Here is a 17166-nt window from a genome sequence, read left to right as displayed (position 1 = left end):
TCATTACAAATGTTTGGATCGTCCCTTATTCTGTACCTTATTTTCTTAAAGAAAAAACACTTATTTTCTACAAGAATAAACATTATAAATAAAGAATAAAAGAATCTCAATTAGCCCTTATTTTCCATTTCTAAAGTTAATCAGCAACTCTAATATTTTGACTCCCCTGACAGTGGCACCTTCCTCAAAAAAAACCCCTCAGTTGTAGGAGATATGCGAGCGAATAAAAGATTTTAAAAAAGAAAAAAGTGTGTGCTTGGTTTCTGAAATGGAAAACGAATAGGCTACAGCTCGTAAAAAATTATATGATGAAAAAGTCATGATAACATATTAATTCATAGAAATAATTTAAGCAATTAAAACCCTTTTTTATACTAGATTCAACTTGAATTTCAATACTATTAAACTGACTTTAAAATCTCCAGGAGTTTATAAGCTGAAACGGTAAAATGTCAAAATGTATAGCCTAAATGAACTTGTATTTTGTATAGTATCCGAAGACCTTGATTGCATGTTAGCATAAAACTAACAATATAATTAGATTTTTTAAATGAACAATTCCTGTATAAAATGGGACAGCAACCTTTATATCAAACATTTTTAAACCATCCACAGCTGAGCAATGTGAGAGGCAGGTTCTGCGCAGAGCACGCAAAGTGAATGTGATGCACAAAGTCATTTTCAGATGCAGTGAAAAAAAACCTGGATAAAAACATACACAAAACTTGTAAATAGTTAACAACATAGCCTAGATTAGGCCCAGACTCTGTTCCTAAGTATATAATGTAGTTTTTTTAACCCACAGAAACACATTTTAACTGATAAATCACCTAGTTTGATTTGCTGCATGTTTTTTTTTTTTTTTTTTGTGAGGGAAAAAAAAGTCATGTATAAGTTGCATTTTATTACATTCAGAAATTATAACGGCAGGCCTAATAATGTTATAGGCGCCAACAGGATATTTTTAGTTCCCCTCACTTTACAACAAATCCTTTACATTTAACAAATTTATCAGATCAGAACAATAATTAAAAATGTATAATTCTAATGGATAAATATAATTGCAGTATATGATGCTTAGTTATAAAATAAAATAAAATAAATAATAATAATATAAAGGAAACATAAGGTAAGGTTGGGCTCTCTCATTCTGGAGAAATCCAAACATTTCCATATTCGTGATGTTGCCAATTTGAAAATAGGCTTTGTAGTTCACGCGTGTTTCAGTATTCAATGGAAAAAATCATAATGAACAAAAATATGCCAAAGTGGACCGCTGCTTGCGCCGGATGACACGGTGAACGGCTGCACTGTTTCCAATGAATATGTGCGCGTGAGGCACCAGCGCGATCAAACAGCTGAAACAGAAAATACTCCATTTTTGGTCACACAGTAAAGGCATAATTCGAAAATGCAAACTGTGTAAAGCTAACGCAAATGTAATGACGTGAAATAAAACGTCATGTTTTAAAGAAGAGTGGCTTGATCAAGTGTTGAAAAAAGTGGATGATGGGCACAGAACGGTAACAAAACTCCACTACAATATCAACTACATAGGGATGTTTTAGATAACTGCAAAATAATTAACGTTCACATTTTTTTAAAAAGCTAGTAAAAAATGTTTTCTCAGGTAACATGAAATGTTCATCATTTAGTTACATCAAGGGTCAAATCAAATCTAAATAGAACATTAAAGTTAAAAGTTTCACACTTTTTTTGTGTGCGCTGTACAGGTCTGGTATAAAGAATGTTTTTGATCAGGTGGCTGAAATGTCCACCCAATAGAGAAAAGTTTTGCTCAGCAAGAAAAACATTGCTCATGACTGCCGTAAGACTATTGTAGTAGTAATACAAATGCAAAACTGTAATAGGAGACCCATAATATTATAAAGCAATTAATATAGCATAAAAGAAAAACTTTGATAATAAAAAACAAACAAATATTATGAAATTTCAAGGGCCCAGTGTTTTAGTGGGTCACTAATTACAATTAAATCTAGACTTCTATTTTCAACAAAACATTAACTAAAGCTAAACCTCTGTTAATTCTCAGTTAGAACTTTTGTACATGTATGAAATAAATAAAGCCAAACTCATGCTAAATTTGATTTTACAATGAAGGGGAAAGTATATGCTAGCCATAGTTATGAAACACTTATTCATACACATATTTGGGGGAAGTGGGGGAAGTCGTGGCCTAATGGTTAGAGAGTCGGACTTGCAATCCAAGGGTTGTGAGTTCAAGTCTCGGGCCGGCAGGAATTGTAGGTGGGGGGAGTGAATGTACATCGCTCTCCACCCTCAATACCACAACTGAGGTGCCCTTGAGCAAGGCACCGAAACCCCGACTGCTCCCCGGGCGCCGCAGCATAAATGGCTGCCCACTGCTCCGGGTGTGTGTTCACGGTGTGTGTGTGTTCACTGCTGTGTGTGCGCACTTTGGATGGGTTAAAAGCAGAGCACGAATTCCGAGTATGGGTTACCATACTTGGCTGTATGTCACGTCACTTATTTCAACACAGTGAGTAGGTGAATGTGAAAGTCGAACCTCAGAGTGTTCAGTTGACAGTGTGAACTCTTTAGTCCAGCAGAAAGCATCTTCACTCCCGAATCCTGCAAATCATTATTACTCAGATCCAGCTCTGTCAGACGGGAATTTGATGATTGTAGAGCTGAAGACAACCCTTCACAGTGTCGATCAGAGAGACCACATCCATTAAGTCTATAAAAGAGAATGACATGTCTGAAAGTTTGAGATGACACAGACTTCTAATCATCATCCCTACTGCCATTAGCTCAGCATTACATTATTAAACTTGCATAAAACTTGAGACTTTCTCTGTTTATATTCTGTTCACAGTCACAGTGCTAAAATAGTCACAGTGTTTAAATATTACAGTGATACTTTTCTACAGTAGCTACAGCATTTATATAACCATTTTTACAATTCAGTAATACCTCAAGCTCATTACTATTTACTTTGGGTCAATCACCACTACACCAACTACAGGAAATATCAGCAATCTAATCCAGCCTTTACAGTAATTTGACTGTCATAAATGCAGACAACTTCTGCAATTTTCATTTAAGATATTTCCTTTAATCACAAGCACTATTACAATTCTTATTACATATATTTGTAAATGTTAAAGTCAAACCTTAGTATGTTCAGTTGACAATATGAACTCTTTAGTGCAGCAGAGAGTAGCTTCACTCCAGAATCCCGCAAGTCATTGTTACTGAGGTCAAGCTCTCTCAAACAGGAGTTTGATGGTTGGAGAGCTGAAGACAAACTTTCACAATGCTGACCAGAGAGACCACATCCAGCAAGTCTATAACGGAGAATGACATGTTATCTGTATTCTATCCATGACAATGTAATATTCATATTATTATGTGATGAATAAAAGACTGTCTTTGAACACAGATCATGATTGATCAAGAGATCATCTGAAAAACAAAACAGCATGAGCTGGAGTCTGAATATGGAGGTATGCTGGAAGTGTGTGATTTGTACTATCTAAAATACTGTGCATTAAGGAATGACACCAAGGTAATGGAAGTTATTAAAGGCTGAATTTTCAGAGGAGAGGAATTATGCTGGAACAGCTGAAAGCTAGAACCATCAATGTTTGTTTGTTTTTTGTGCAGATATTTTATGCTTTTATATTGTTTAGCCTGTTAACCAGAGTGATTTTTTTTTATTTTTTGTTTTTTTTTACCTTAGTATTTTATTTTGTTTTTTACTGGATATTTGGAGTTTTTTTTGTGATAATTGATTATAAGAATAGAAATCATTGTAAATGCTGCATTTCTAACAATATCAGGATGTACTGTAATTGGCATACAAAGTTAAATCTTTTCTATTTTATTTATTTTTCTTACTCAACTTAATCTTATTGTATTTTTCTAGTGCTCAAATAAATCACTTATATGATGTCTGAGTTTCTGTCTATTGTTTTATAATTGAAAAAACTGCAGTGGTATGTCTAATGACTAAAATAGTTTGTAGAACCCTTCACTACAGTTGGTAAAAAAAATTTAATTTGGGGGGGGGGGGGGTGGGGGGGGCTAGACATAGACATAGTCTCAGAAAAATGGTTGCAGGAAACTCATTTTTCATGGTATCTTCTTCAGATTTGAAATAGTTACTCATGAGACATGTGACTTTCAACCCATTACTTTTCTAGATTTCTCCAGGACTGATTTCATGTATTTTTATTGTATTTTATATCAAATTATATCAAATTAAAAAACAATAGGCACTTCCGTGTCTATAACTTTTAATATTTTTGAGCATTATCAACTCTGTTTGATAAAAAGTAAAGCCCAAAGGGTCTTCTTTCCATAAGACACCAAAATTATGTGTGTAACACACAAGTAAGGAACTTGTTACAATTTTAAGTTAGGTGGGGCACTTTCAGCCGTGAGTCCCATAATGGGGGGTTTGGTTAACAGGTTAAAGTCCAAGTCGCTATTTTAATCTGAAATACTGCATTAATTGAAAAATAATAATAAAAAATGTACTATTTTCAATGGGAAAAATGTATTATAATTATTGCATAAATATTAATTAGTACCATGAAATTCTCTCAAAATACAGAAGAAAAAAATATTATTGAACAAAAACTATGCAGGTTTTCTCCTCTGCCTTTAACGCTCACCGATTGGTGCGAAATGCATTTTGGGATACCTGGCTGCCAAGTTCGCACAAGTCACCTCTGGATACATCCTTGGTAAAAGGGGCGGAGCAAGAACACATCTGGGGATTTAAACTGTACTTGGCTAGATGTGAACTTTGAATTGCAACAGTACTTGGGAGGCTCCTTTTATATCATTTGGTTCTTTGGTGTCCTTTTGGAGTTTCTAAGTGTTTTTTTTTTTTTTTGGGAAGATCTAAATTTATCTTGAAAAAAATCACCCTTCGATCTTTTGGTTTACTTTGCTGAATATAGCAAAGTATAACCAAATAAACATTTGAAACAAAATAAAGGGTCTATGCGTAATTTCATAAAGTCTGATTAATCATGATTAATCAGAAAAAGGGTGTGATTAAAGGCACAATATGTAAGAGGTTTTATTAAAATATCCAAAAACCACTAGAACAGTGTTATATATTTTGCTGACTTGTGTACTTACATTATCCCAAACGTTTAGAAGAATGTTTAAATCCAGAGAAATAAGTGATTTTTACTAGTGACATGGACAGTGTCCATAGTGTCATTGTGTCGCCTGCCAATGATGTCATAATCCCTCGATCTCGTTTTTTTTTTGTAGAAAACATGGAAACACCAAAGAAGCTTTAACCTTTTCAGTGGTAAGTTTAAAATATTCTAGCATCTACAATAACACTGTATGACAGCTGGATTGCTTTTATTTAATTTTTCCTTTTTTTTTAAATATCCACAAACTTGCATGCCATGTCATAAACAATCTGATATTCCAATTCATAAATATGAGTAAATGAGTGTGTTTTGTCATATAAAAACCTTTCTAAACGATCTTGATCGTGATCTGTAATGTGTGATGGGCGCCGCCATGTTTGTTCGCACTGCAGTTTAGAGAGTTCTGTCAGTTGGATTTACAGCACGTGAATTCATCAATTTCTCCCGAAATACAAGTAATAAGTGGCGGGTGAACTGGATGAAGAATAGAGTGAACTTTATAGTTACTTACACTATGTGTATCTGATATGAATAAAAGACATTTGCAAATTAAATTTGAATGGATTGTTATTGTTGCTTCCATAGACATATGTGTGTATTTTTCAAACTCTAAATATATTGTTTTACTAGAATTTGTGTATTTAAATGTCTTAAATGTCTCTTAAATGTTTAAAATATGCATTATGTGGTTAATAACACTGCATAGTTTTGATAATATGACAAGAGCAGTGCACATCTCAATGCGTGAAACCACAGTTTGAATTTGGCAGTAATGCGACGTCACCGAATGTTCTAAATCCAATGTGAGTGAGTGACATGACATACAACCAAGTATGGTGACCCATACTCAGAATTCGTGCTCTGCTTTTAATCCATCCAAAGTGCACACACACAGCAGTGAACAAACACACACCGTGAACACACACCCGGAGCAGTGGGCAGCCATTTTTTGCTGTGGCACCCGGGGAGCAGTTGGGAGTTTGGTGCCTTGCTCAAGGGCACCTCAGTCGTGGTATTTAAGGTGGAGAGAGCGCTGTACATTCACTCCCCACAATTCCTGCCGGCCCGAGACTCGAACTCACAACCCTTGGACTGCAAGTCCAACACTCTAATCAAAAAATGTCTGCCCACTGCTCTGTGTGAAAAAAACTTTCCTCTGTGTGTGCATTAATAATTAATAAATGATTAGTGTCTCCACTTTAAATTAAAGTTCCAAATTAAAGTTACATTAAAGTTAAACCAGCAGGGATTCTTTTGTAATTTTGTATAGCTCAACCAGACAATGGTGGGCAGATTTAGTGTAAATAGCCCCTGCCAAAATGGCGTCAACTGAATTTCTATGTAATGAACAGATTATTTGTAACATTTGTGTAATATAAATAAAAATAGTTATGATTTGTCTGCAGCTGAAATCAAACTAATTCAAACTATATTCCCCCCTGTGATAACATAACTGAATACTCACAGAGCTTTTCTGCAGTTTATCACTGCTGGTATTAGTCTCCTCCTTCCCTCATCTGACGTGTTGTATTTCATAAGATCCATCTCATCCAGCACCTCATCTGACATCTGAAGCATGTAGGCTATTGCTGAGCAGTGAGCTGGAGACAGTTTCTTCTCTGAGTGTTTGTCTGATTTAACAAAGTCCTGAATCTCTTGGTACAGAGTCTGATCTTTCACTTCCAGCAGACAGAGAAACAGATTGATGGATCTGTCAGCGGAGAGACTGTCATTTGTCTTGATTTCATCTTTAATGTACTGTGTGGTTTCTCTTATGGTCTCTGAGCTGTTTTCTGTGTCTGTCAGTAGATCCTGTAAGAGTTTTTGATTGGACTCCAATGAAATACCCAGCAGGAACCTCAAAAAAAGATCCAAGTGCCCATTTTCACTCAGAAGTGTTTGATCAACTGCTGTTGTTAGTAACCCATACAGAGATAATTCATCAAACATCTGCTTATTATATCCACATTCGTGAGCATATTTATAATTTTCAGCCCACAATTTTAGAAATTCATGGTTCTTTACTACATATGAGTAAAACACATAGAAAGCAGCTAGAAACTCCTGAAAGCTCAGATGTATGAAGCTGTAGACTTTCCTCTGATTAATAATAGATTCCTCCTTAAAGATCTCAGTGCAAATCCCAGAATACACTGAGGCATCAGTCAGGTCTATGCCACTCTCAATCAGGTCCTCCTCATAGAACATCACATTGCCCTTCATCAGCTGATTGAAAGCCACTTCAGCAAGTTTCACAATCACTTCTTGGTTGGACTGCAGGAGTTTCTCTGGATCTCTCTCTTCATACTTCTGATTCTTCATGTTGATCTGAATCAGCAGGAAGTGGATGTACATTTCAGTCAGAGTTTGAGGGATTTCTGCACTCAGATCTTCTTCCAGGAGCTTGTGAAGCACAGTGGATGAGATCCAGCAGAAGACGGGGATGTGACACATGATGTGGAGGCTTTTTGCTCTTCTGATGTGTGAGATGATTCTGCTGGCTTGATGCTGGTCACTTATTCTCTTCCTGAAATATTCCTCCTTCTGAGGATCATTGAATCCTTGTATTTCTGTCAGACGGTTGATGTATTTGGAGGGGATCTGATTGGCTGCTGCTGGTCTGGAGGTGATCCAGATGAGAGCAGAGGGAAGCAGGTCTCTTTTCATGAGCTTTGACATCAACACAGCCACTGATGAAGTCTCAGTGACATCCCAAATTTTCTGAGTGTCTGAAAACATCAGTGAAATTCTACTTTCATCCAGACCATCAAAGATGAACACAACTTTACACTCCTCATAAATCTGTGAGTCCAGATCTTGAAGTTCAGGATGAAAGTCCAGCAGAAGTTTCTGAAGACTGTACTGATGATCTCGGATCAAGTTCAGCTCTCGAAATGGAAGCACAAACATGAAATCTACATCCTGGTTGGCTTTTCCTTCAGCCCAGTCCAGAATGAACTTCTGCACAGAGACCGTTTTTCCAATTCCAGCGATGCCTTTAGTAAGACAAGTCTTGATTTGGTCTTTCTCCGCACAGCCTGGTTCAGGTGAGGCTTTAAATATGTCATTGCAGTTGATTGAAGTGTTTTGTGTATCTTGTGTTCTGGCTGTTTTCTCCATCTGTAAAACCTCATGTTCTTCATTCACTCCTTCACGCTCTCCCTGAATGATGTAGAGTTGTGTGTAGATCCTGTTCAGGAGGGTTCGAGTCTCTTGTAATTTGCTTCCCTCGACTAAGCTCTCATACTTGTCCTTCATGCTGGTTTTGTGATGGTCTTTGACTCTCTGTAGTTTACCATCATCTGGTTCATGAAAATTTTGCAACAGCTCTCTTGTCTGATCATCTCTATCAACACAAAAGAAACAACAGCTACAGTATGTGGCCAACCAGTGTGCGCTTTCTACCTCCACCACCACCGCATCTGCAAAGTGCATTTGCAGCTTTTGACCACTGAGTAGCACTTTAACCACAAGTTATCAAACATAAGCACATTTTCACAAATAGCCATCAGCTTTGCCATCTGCAATGTGTATTTGATGGCTGCAGTCAGGGAAAATGAGAGAAAACACTGTAGTTAAAATATTTAATATTCACAGAAAATTTAGAAGGCCTACTTATTAAGTTATGTGTGTTTTGTAGAACGAATTCAAGTAGGATGTCAAGACCCTGAGTTTATATTTTCTGTAAGCTACACAATATTACACCATATTTTAGATTTAAAACTTTTAACAGGTGTGCACTATTATTTATAAAATATGAATTATGTGTTACATTATGCTAAAGAAATTGTGGTTTACTTTTCATCGGGGCATTAAAAGTGGTAACCTATTTTAGTGAGCTGGGCTACATACAAGGATCTATATGCAAAATGTCAATATTCTCACATATTAAGCCTGTATTTGTCACAAGTGCATTTTTAATTTATATTTAAAAATTCCTTCAACAAAACAGCATGCATTTTTGACACGCACATACTTTGTTATTCGTTACTTCGCCTTTATTTTGACAGATAACTACTCGAGAAAAAGATATCTGTACCTGGATTAAGAAATGGTTGTGTGTTTTATGAATTGTTTATTATATTTTAGTAAAACTTGTGGCACTGTATAATTTGTACATGTACCTGATGTAAAAAGAGCCACCTTTACTTACTTTTTTACAGTTAAAGTAAAAAAAAATAAAAAATTCTAGCCGCATTTAAATACAGGAGTGTATAATATTCCTTAAAATATGAGAGTGCAAGATTTGCGTGGCACGCATGATGCTGAGTGTGACGCGCAACATTTATTCTTATTTGTCTACATAGTTTATTTTCATCACAAATCTTGTTTGGTTTTATTTTGTATAATTTGCATGTAAAAAGAATAATTAACTTTGTAATGCATATGCAAAATATGAAACTGCAATCTTATTTGCAGTTTACAGCAAATTTATAATTATTTTTTACAATGAAATTTAACTTAACCTGCTTTGTATCTTTATTATTTAATGCAAAAGAGATTTATTTAAACAAGTTAATAAGTCATGCATCCGTTTAATCTTGATCAAAAACAACTGATCAACAAATTGGATCGCCATCGGCCTTTAGATCATTTTAAAACGTCAAATTTCCTTCAATTTACAGGTTACTGCATCTGTCTTGGTTGTAGACTTGTGAAAATGTATTTTTTAATGCAGATCCCATACTGTAACCTAAAAGAAATGTGCTCTATTTCTATTCATATTCAAGTGTCTGTGCGGAAAATTATTAATGGGCATGCATGACAGGCAGGCGCCCTCATGTTCATTTGAATCTTTTTCCTTATAATAAAATAACTTAAAATTGGGGTGCTGCACATACATGAGAAATATATCTACAGAAAGCTTGAAATGTCTACTTTTAAATGAACCAATTCAAAACAAAGCAAATCTGATTATGTAATCAAAAGGTTGCATTTCTCTCTAATGGCGCGTCTGTGGAGAGAGTCAGCACCGTAAATGTCATCTTGTTTCTACTTCTGCCTGTGCTTTGTGGCGAACTTAATGCGTGTGCTTGAGCGCAAAATTTATTAAGGCTTATTATGGATTAGACTGTGTTAATTTAATATAAACATGCAATTAGTTGAATAATAACTTAAATGAACAACTAGTAACTAAAAAATTTTTACGTGGGGGGCAGCCCTATTAAATTCCCTCTAGACATCTGTTAAAGTTTTTAAAGCATTTTATACATGTTTGCATAAATTGTGCTTTCAGAACGGTCCCGAAATGCAGAAATGACACTTTCGGCCATTTTCTTTTGTCTCTCTCTCTCAAAGGTGCCTCATGTCTCCTGTGAAAAAAAACAAAACCATATTATGCTGTATGTAATACTCTGTATGCCGTTGCAAAAATTGCAAAAGCCAAACCAAAACCAAACGAGGCATTTGTCCTAAAATGGATGCTTTGCCTAAACCTGTTCTGCAAGTTTGAAATGCTCATCAGAAACTTTCCATATGAAAGAGCAAGAGATTCACACCTTTATTTAACACCCACAAGCTATACAGAACTACCCTCAAACCCCAACCCCCTCCAGCTGGACTGAATTCAGTCACACTGGTTGCTTAGTGTGAAATGGACATGCTCTATCTAAAAATAAAAAAAAGTGGTGTAACATACCAGCGAACTGCAGAATACACACATCTGTATTAATCATTTTATATATTATTATTATTAAAAAAACACACACAATCCAGGATTTCTGAAATCACTGACTACCTTCTACCACTGGACTATGGATTAACCTGATAGGCCAAACTTCCCTTTTTCATTGCATGTTTGCACAAGACAGATGCGCTCTTCATTCATCTCACTTCACAATAATAAAAATAACAGTGTCATCAAACAGATAATTCTTGTGTGGTTAATATAGTGTTCAAATGCTTATCTTATAGGCCTATCTTTTATATATATATATATATATATATATATATATATATATATATATATATATACACACACACCACACACACACACACACAGGTGCATCTCAATAAATTAGAATGTTGTAGAAAAGTTCATTTATTTCAGTAATTCAACTCAAATTGTAAAACTTTTAAATAATTTAAATTAAATAAATTCAGTGCACACAGACTGAAGTAGTTTAAGTCTTTGTTTTTTTTAATTGTGATGATTTTGGCTCACAAAAAATCTCAACAAATTAGAATACTTTATAAGACATTTTTTATTTTATCTTTATAAAAAACATTTGGCCTTCTGGAAAGTATGTTAATTTAATGTACATGTACACAATACTTGGTAGTGGCGCCTTTTGCTTTAATTACTGCCTCAATTAGGTGTGGAATGGAGGTGATCAGTTTGTGGCACTGCTGAGGTGGTATGGAAGCCCAGGTTTCTTTGACAGTGGCCTTCAGCTCATCTGCATTTTTTGGTCTCTTGTTTCTCATTTTCCTCATGACAATACTCCATAGATTATTTATGGGGTTCAGGTCTGGTGAGTTTGCTGGCCAGTCAAGCACACCAACACCATGGTCATTTAACCATTTTGGTGCTTTTGGCAGTGTGGGCAGGTGCCAGATCCTGCTGGAAAATGAAATCAGCATCTTGAAAAAGCTGTTCAGCAGAAGGAAAATTTCTTGGTAAACTGATGCAGTGACTTTGGTTTTCAAAAAGCACAATGCACCAACACCAGCAGTTGACATTGAACCCCAAATCATCACAGACTGTGGAAACTTAACACTGAACTTCAAGCAACTTGGGCTATGAGCTTCTCCACCCTTGTAAGACACATCTGACGTTGTCTGTGGTTCAGCAAATTCTTTGACACGTCTGTGTATGGTGGCTCTTGATGCCTTGACTCCAGCCTTAGTCCATTCCTTGTGAAGTTCACTTAAATTCTTGAATCAATTTTACTTGACAATCCTCATAAGGTTGCGGTTCTCTCCGTTGGTTGTGCATTTTTTTCTTCCACACTTTTTCCTTCCACTCAACTTTGTTAACATGCTTGAATACAGCACTCTGTGAACAGTCAGTTTCTTTGGCAATTAATGTTTGGGGCTTACCCTCCTTGTGAAGGGTGTCAATGATTGTCTTCTGGACAACTATCAGATCAGCAATCTTCCCCATGTTTGTGTAGCCTAGTGAACCAAACTGAGAGACCATTTTGAAGGCTCAGGAAAACTTTGCAGGTGTTTTGAGTTGATTAGCTGATTGGCATGTCACCATATTCTAATTTGTTGAGATAGTGAATTGGTGAGTTTTTGTTAAATGTGAGCCAAAATCATCATACTTAAAAGAACCAAAGACTTACACTACTTCAGTCTGTGTGCACTGACTTTATTTAATACACACGTTTCACAATTTGAGTTGAATTACTGAAATAAACGAACTTTTCCACAACATTCTAATTTATTGAGATGCACCTGTAAATATTTATATATATATATATATATATATATATTTGAGAATTACATATATATATTTCTATATATATACATACAGGTGCATTTGAGAATTTGAGAATTTTATATACAGGTATATAGAATTGAGAATATATATATATATATATATATATAATGCTTTGTTGATATTCATGTGAGTGTACATAAAAATAAGGGTACACCATTTACAGTTCTGAATGAAATATTAGTCTTATCTGTATGAGCAAAAATGACCGCGTACTTCAAGTTGTTTCCACTGTTATGAAGAACAGAATGAAGGGATTGCAGTGGAGCCTCCGTGCATTATCTTTCACTCTCTGCACAAACGCTTAGATATACACCTAATAGTGCACTTTTAAATGTTTAAACTAACATTGTAATATGCTTTAACTGTTCTATCTACAGATTTTATTATAAACAAGTCATGATGATTTGAGAAGGCTAAATTGATCAAACGTGATCAAACGTCTGCCACTATCCGCTTGGTCATCACTTAAAAAAAAAGTTCCCAAAATTTTTCAAAATTAATTAATAATGAAACAATAAGAAATATAACTTTTCAATTAAAAACAAAACTGAATTAAAGCTGCATATAGGAGAACATCAAATGTTGGGCCATATGCTTATAAAATAGTAAATATTTTTGCAGCATTTCCTGCTGCCAACAGGTGACGCTATGATTATAACTGAATATTGGCATGTAAATGTCTTCAGGGCAGGACTCTTACCAAACATGTGAAGTTTGGGGCAGATCGGACATTGCATATTTAAGTTGGTGTAAAACAAGTAATTTCCTCTTGCCAGCAGGTGGCGCTATGACTATAAATCAACACTGGTCTTAAGATGAGTTCAGGCCAGGTCTCATATCAAACGTGAAGTTTGGGGTAAGTCGGGCATTACATTGCTGTTGCCAGCTGGTGGCGGTATGATTATAACTGAAATATTGGCCTTAAGATCTGTTAAGGCCTGGACTCTTACCAAACATTTGAAGTTTAGGGCAGATCAGACATTGCATGTTTAAGTTAGTGTGAAATAAGATATTTCCTGTTGCCAGCAGGTGGCACTATAATTATAATTGAATATCGGCCTTTAGATGTGTTCAGGCCTGGGCTCTTATAAAACGTGTGAAGTTTGGGGCAGATTTGACATTGCTTGCTTGAGTTACAACAACTTCCTGTTTCATAGTATTAATAGCATGATTTAGCACTTAGTAAATGTTGCTAGCATGTTTGAGAATTTTTCTAGCATGTGTAGCACACAATGGCATGTTTTACTGTGTTTCTAATAGTGCATAACGGTGTAAAACATGTAACTTCCTGTTGCCAGTAGGTGCCGCAATAACTATAACAAAACATGAGCATGTCGATATCTTCAGGCCAGGACTCTAATCAAACTTGTGAAGTTTGGGGCAGATCGGACATTGTATGCACGAGTTAAAGTAATGTTTTGTTTCACTGCATTACTTGCATGCTTTAACACTAAGCTAAGTGTTGCTAGCATATTTTAGCATGCTTCTAGAATGTTGCCAGCCTATTTAACTCTTGTTGATGCTTTTTATTATGTTGCTAGGAGTCCATAACTGTGTAAAACATGTCACTTCCTGTAGCCAGCAGGTGGCGCTATAACTATAATCGAATGTGGGCATTTAGGTGTGTCCAGGATGGGACTCTTATCAAACTTGTTAAATTTGGGACAGATTGGACACTGCATGCCTGAGTTACAGTAACTTCCTGTTTTTTTTATTAATAGTGTGTTTTTTAAATTAGCTTAGTAATGGTTTTTTGTTTTAATATGTTTCTAGCATGTTGCCAGTGAGTTTAGCACTTCCTGACACTTTTTAATATGTTGCTAGGAGTCCATAACAGTGTTAAACATGGCACTTCCTGTTGCCAGCAGGTGGCGCTATGACTATAACCGAATACGGGCATGTTGATGTGTTCAGGACAGGACTCTTATCAAACGTGTGAAGTTTGGGGCAGATTGGACATTGCTTGCCTGATTTACAGCAACTTCCTGTTTCACGGCGAAACATCAAACTTTGATCTTCACAATTTAACATCACAAAGGTCTTATGATGACCCTCACCAAATTTAAAGATGATCCGATTAAAACTGTAGGAGGAGTTTGTCAAAGTACGAGGCATGGAAATGGCAAAAACTGCCCAAAAATGGACGGACTTCCCAACAGGATTTCCTGCTGGGTTTTGGATTTTGTACCAAGAGACTTTTTTGTAGGTAATGGTGTGCTTCACATGTGTAGCTTGAGGCACACTCCGTTGAAATTTTACAAGTGGCACTATCAAACCATTTTGCCACATCCACTTCTGAAACCTATGTCAGATGTAAATTTTCACCAGTTCTGATGTGTGTGCAAAGTTTCATGAGTTTTGGAGCATGTTCACTTTGGAGAAGAAGAAGAAGCGGAAGAATAATAATAAGAAACGGAGCAATTCCAAGAAGGTCCTCGCACTGCAGTGCTCGGGCCCTAACTATTTTAATGGCGAGAGAGAAAAGAGAAACGGGCTCCAGTAGGTCTCGGGCCGTTATCTAATTTATTTATTTATTTATCTAATTATTTTAAAATATTTATTTAGATTTTAGGGATTCCCCCAATCTCCCACACGGCCAAATCTGTATGCGAAACCATATTATTTATTTATTTATTTTTATTTTAAATGGATTAATTATTATTAAATACAAAGGAACGTTAAAAAGTGATACATTTCTTAATTCATGGACATAATTTTCCGCATGTCATGGGCTCTGTATATGGGAATAAAATGTGTTAAAAAAGGCCAGATAACGAATAAATATGTATGACCTGCTGAAATAAGTGAATTATAAAATGTAAGTTTCAAGCCTTTCATAATTTGTGACATTAATGTGACTAATGCCAAAATATGTGTTAGAAATAGGCCTAGCCTATAACATGCAACAATAAGCCACCTTTTCAATCGATTTATTTTTATGGCATAATGCACACATCCTTAAACGTAATCTAAACATTCAAAGTTAATGTCCTACTTTTTGTTAGATTTCTAGTTTTTCATGTCGCAGTTTTAGCCTGTTATTCTTGATTTTTCACAAATTATTCTGTTCAAGTTTTTTTTTTTTATTAATTAATTTATTTTTTTATTGCAACGCGAATAAAGTCCATGAACGTGCAGTCTTGTAAATATAGATATATATGCTTGTACAGTGGACCAACGGCCAAGGTCAGGACTTTTCGTTCAAAAACTTTCACTAGCCTGTAGATCAAAATGAAAGCCCCTTAATACAACACAAGGAAATTGTATAGTTTTAATGGTTTTCATAATGATTTATTTCATAAATGTTTTATAACCATAAGTCTTTGTGTAATTTTTTTTTTTTTTTTTTTTTATGCATAAGTCTGCAGCCTATACAACTATCTCAAGTTTTAAAAATAACTTTCTAAAAATGTATTTTAAATAAATTTTCTAATGATTTTTAAGGATGCTATAATGTTATATTATAAAGTTATTTTTGTTTTATTTTGTTATTTGATCTCAGTTTACAGCACACAATGTATAATCCAATCAGTTTGCAAACTGTCCATTTGCGCCACCTGGTGGTAGTTTCATGAACGACTTTAACTGGCTTGCAGTTAACGCTGTGGCCCTGCGGTGGCGGTACACACAGTGGTTGTAGGCATTTTTATTGCCCACCTACTGTACAACACAAAGAAGAATGTTTATGAATGGAAACATCTTTTATTAAAACCAAATTCAAAATCAGCCGAGACACAATAAAGCAAGATTCAATATTAAAATTACAGTTAGACAAAGTTTATTTATGTTTGATTAAAATGTAAAATGTTGTGTCTATAAAATGCTATATTTCTCTAAAATGATCAGTATCTAATTACTTATTAAATAATGAGAATGACACTGTCGCAGGGGTTGCAAAGAGGAGAGCTGAGGTAAGGGTCTATTTAGAGAGAGGAAAAAAAAAGAACAAGGCACCCAGGTACATGAACAGGAATGTAAACAAAACCATACATTGACAGACAAGAACAGACAAGCTACCGAACCAAACTTATATGGAGAGAATATGGATACACAGAATAAATGGATTATAAAATAAGGAGCAAGTCAGATTAATCAATGAACCAATGAGTAAATATAATGACCAAGGACACTGGGATTAAACGCAATGAAACTGAACTTAAAACAAAACTACACAGACAATATGTGACAGAAATATTGCAGAAAAATTGAGGATATAGTTTCACCTAGGGTTAAAGGTCACAGCTCCATCACACAGATTAGGAGGCTGCCCTATGGATTCCTCACTCTTCAAAGACACACAGCTGGGCTCCGGAGATGATGCTCTCTGGTTCTGGTAGTGAACAACATCCTCCTCCTCTTTTCTCCCCTCACAGAGACTCATTTTTAAGTTAGCATTGTCCTTTTGTGCTATATGGATTACAGTTTAAACATATTTAGTTTGTGTTGGACATTTTGGCATTTCTAACAATCATTTTCACAAACATACAAACACAGACTGAGAAAAAAGTCAAACTAATCAAATGACCACCCTGAACTACTGGGTTACAATGCATA

At 35.5% G+C, this 17166-nt stretch overlaps 2 protein-coding genes across 8 annotated transcripts in view; one reads left to right on the top strand and one right to left on the bottom strand.

Moving 5' to 3' along the window:
- Window positions 1-17166, top strand: part of LOC109046020 (NACHT, LRR and PYD domains-containing protein 3-like) — a 435468-nt gene that overhangs the window by 199319 nt on the left and 218983 nt on the right. The window lies entirely within an intron of this gene.
- The window catches only part of LOC109068380 (NACHT, LRR and PYD domains-containing protein 12-like), a 32436-nt gene that overhangs the window by 6458 nt on the left and 8812 nt on the right, over window positions 1-17166 (bottom strand). For 3 of the 7 annotated variants that reach the window (XM_042743695.1, XM_042743690.1, XM_042743726.1), the window contains 4 exons: window positions 16836-17019; window positions 6631-8511; window positions 3159-3332; window positions 2549-2722 (listed from right to left, as the gene is read on the bottom strand). In XM_042743695.1, coding sequence (XP_042599629.1) covers window positions 2549-2722; window positions 3159-3332; window positions 6631-8511; window positions 16836-17019 — 2413 coding nt within the window. The remainder of the gene's footprint in view (window positions 1-2548; window positions 2723-3158; window positions 3333-6630; window positions 8512-16835; window positions 17020-17166) is intronic. The other 4 variants (XM_042743703.1, XM_042743719.1, XM_042743710.1 and 1 more) reach the window with 2 other exon arrangements.

The sequence above is a fragment of the Cyprinus carpio genome, chromosome A4 (genome assembly GCF_018340385.1).
Source record: "Cyprinus carpio isolate SPL01 chromosome A4, ASM1834038v1, whole genome shotgun sequence".
NCBI classification, from domain to species: domain Eukaryota; kingdom Metazoa; phylum Chordata; class Actinopteri; order Cypriniformes; family Cyprinidae; genus Cyprinus; species Cyprinus carpio.
Note: the sequence above shows the minus strand (reverse complement) of the source record. Positions and strands in the feature narration are given on the sequence as shown.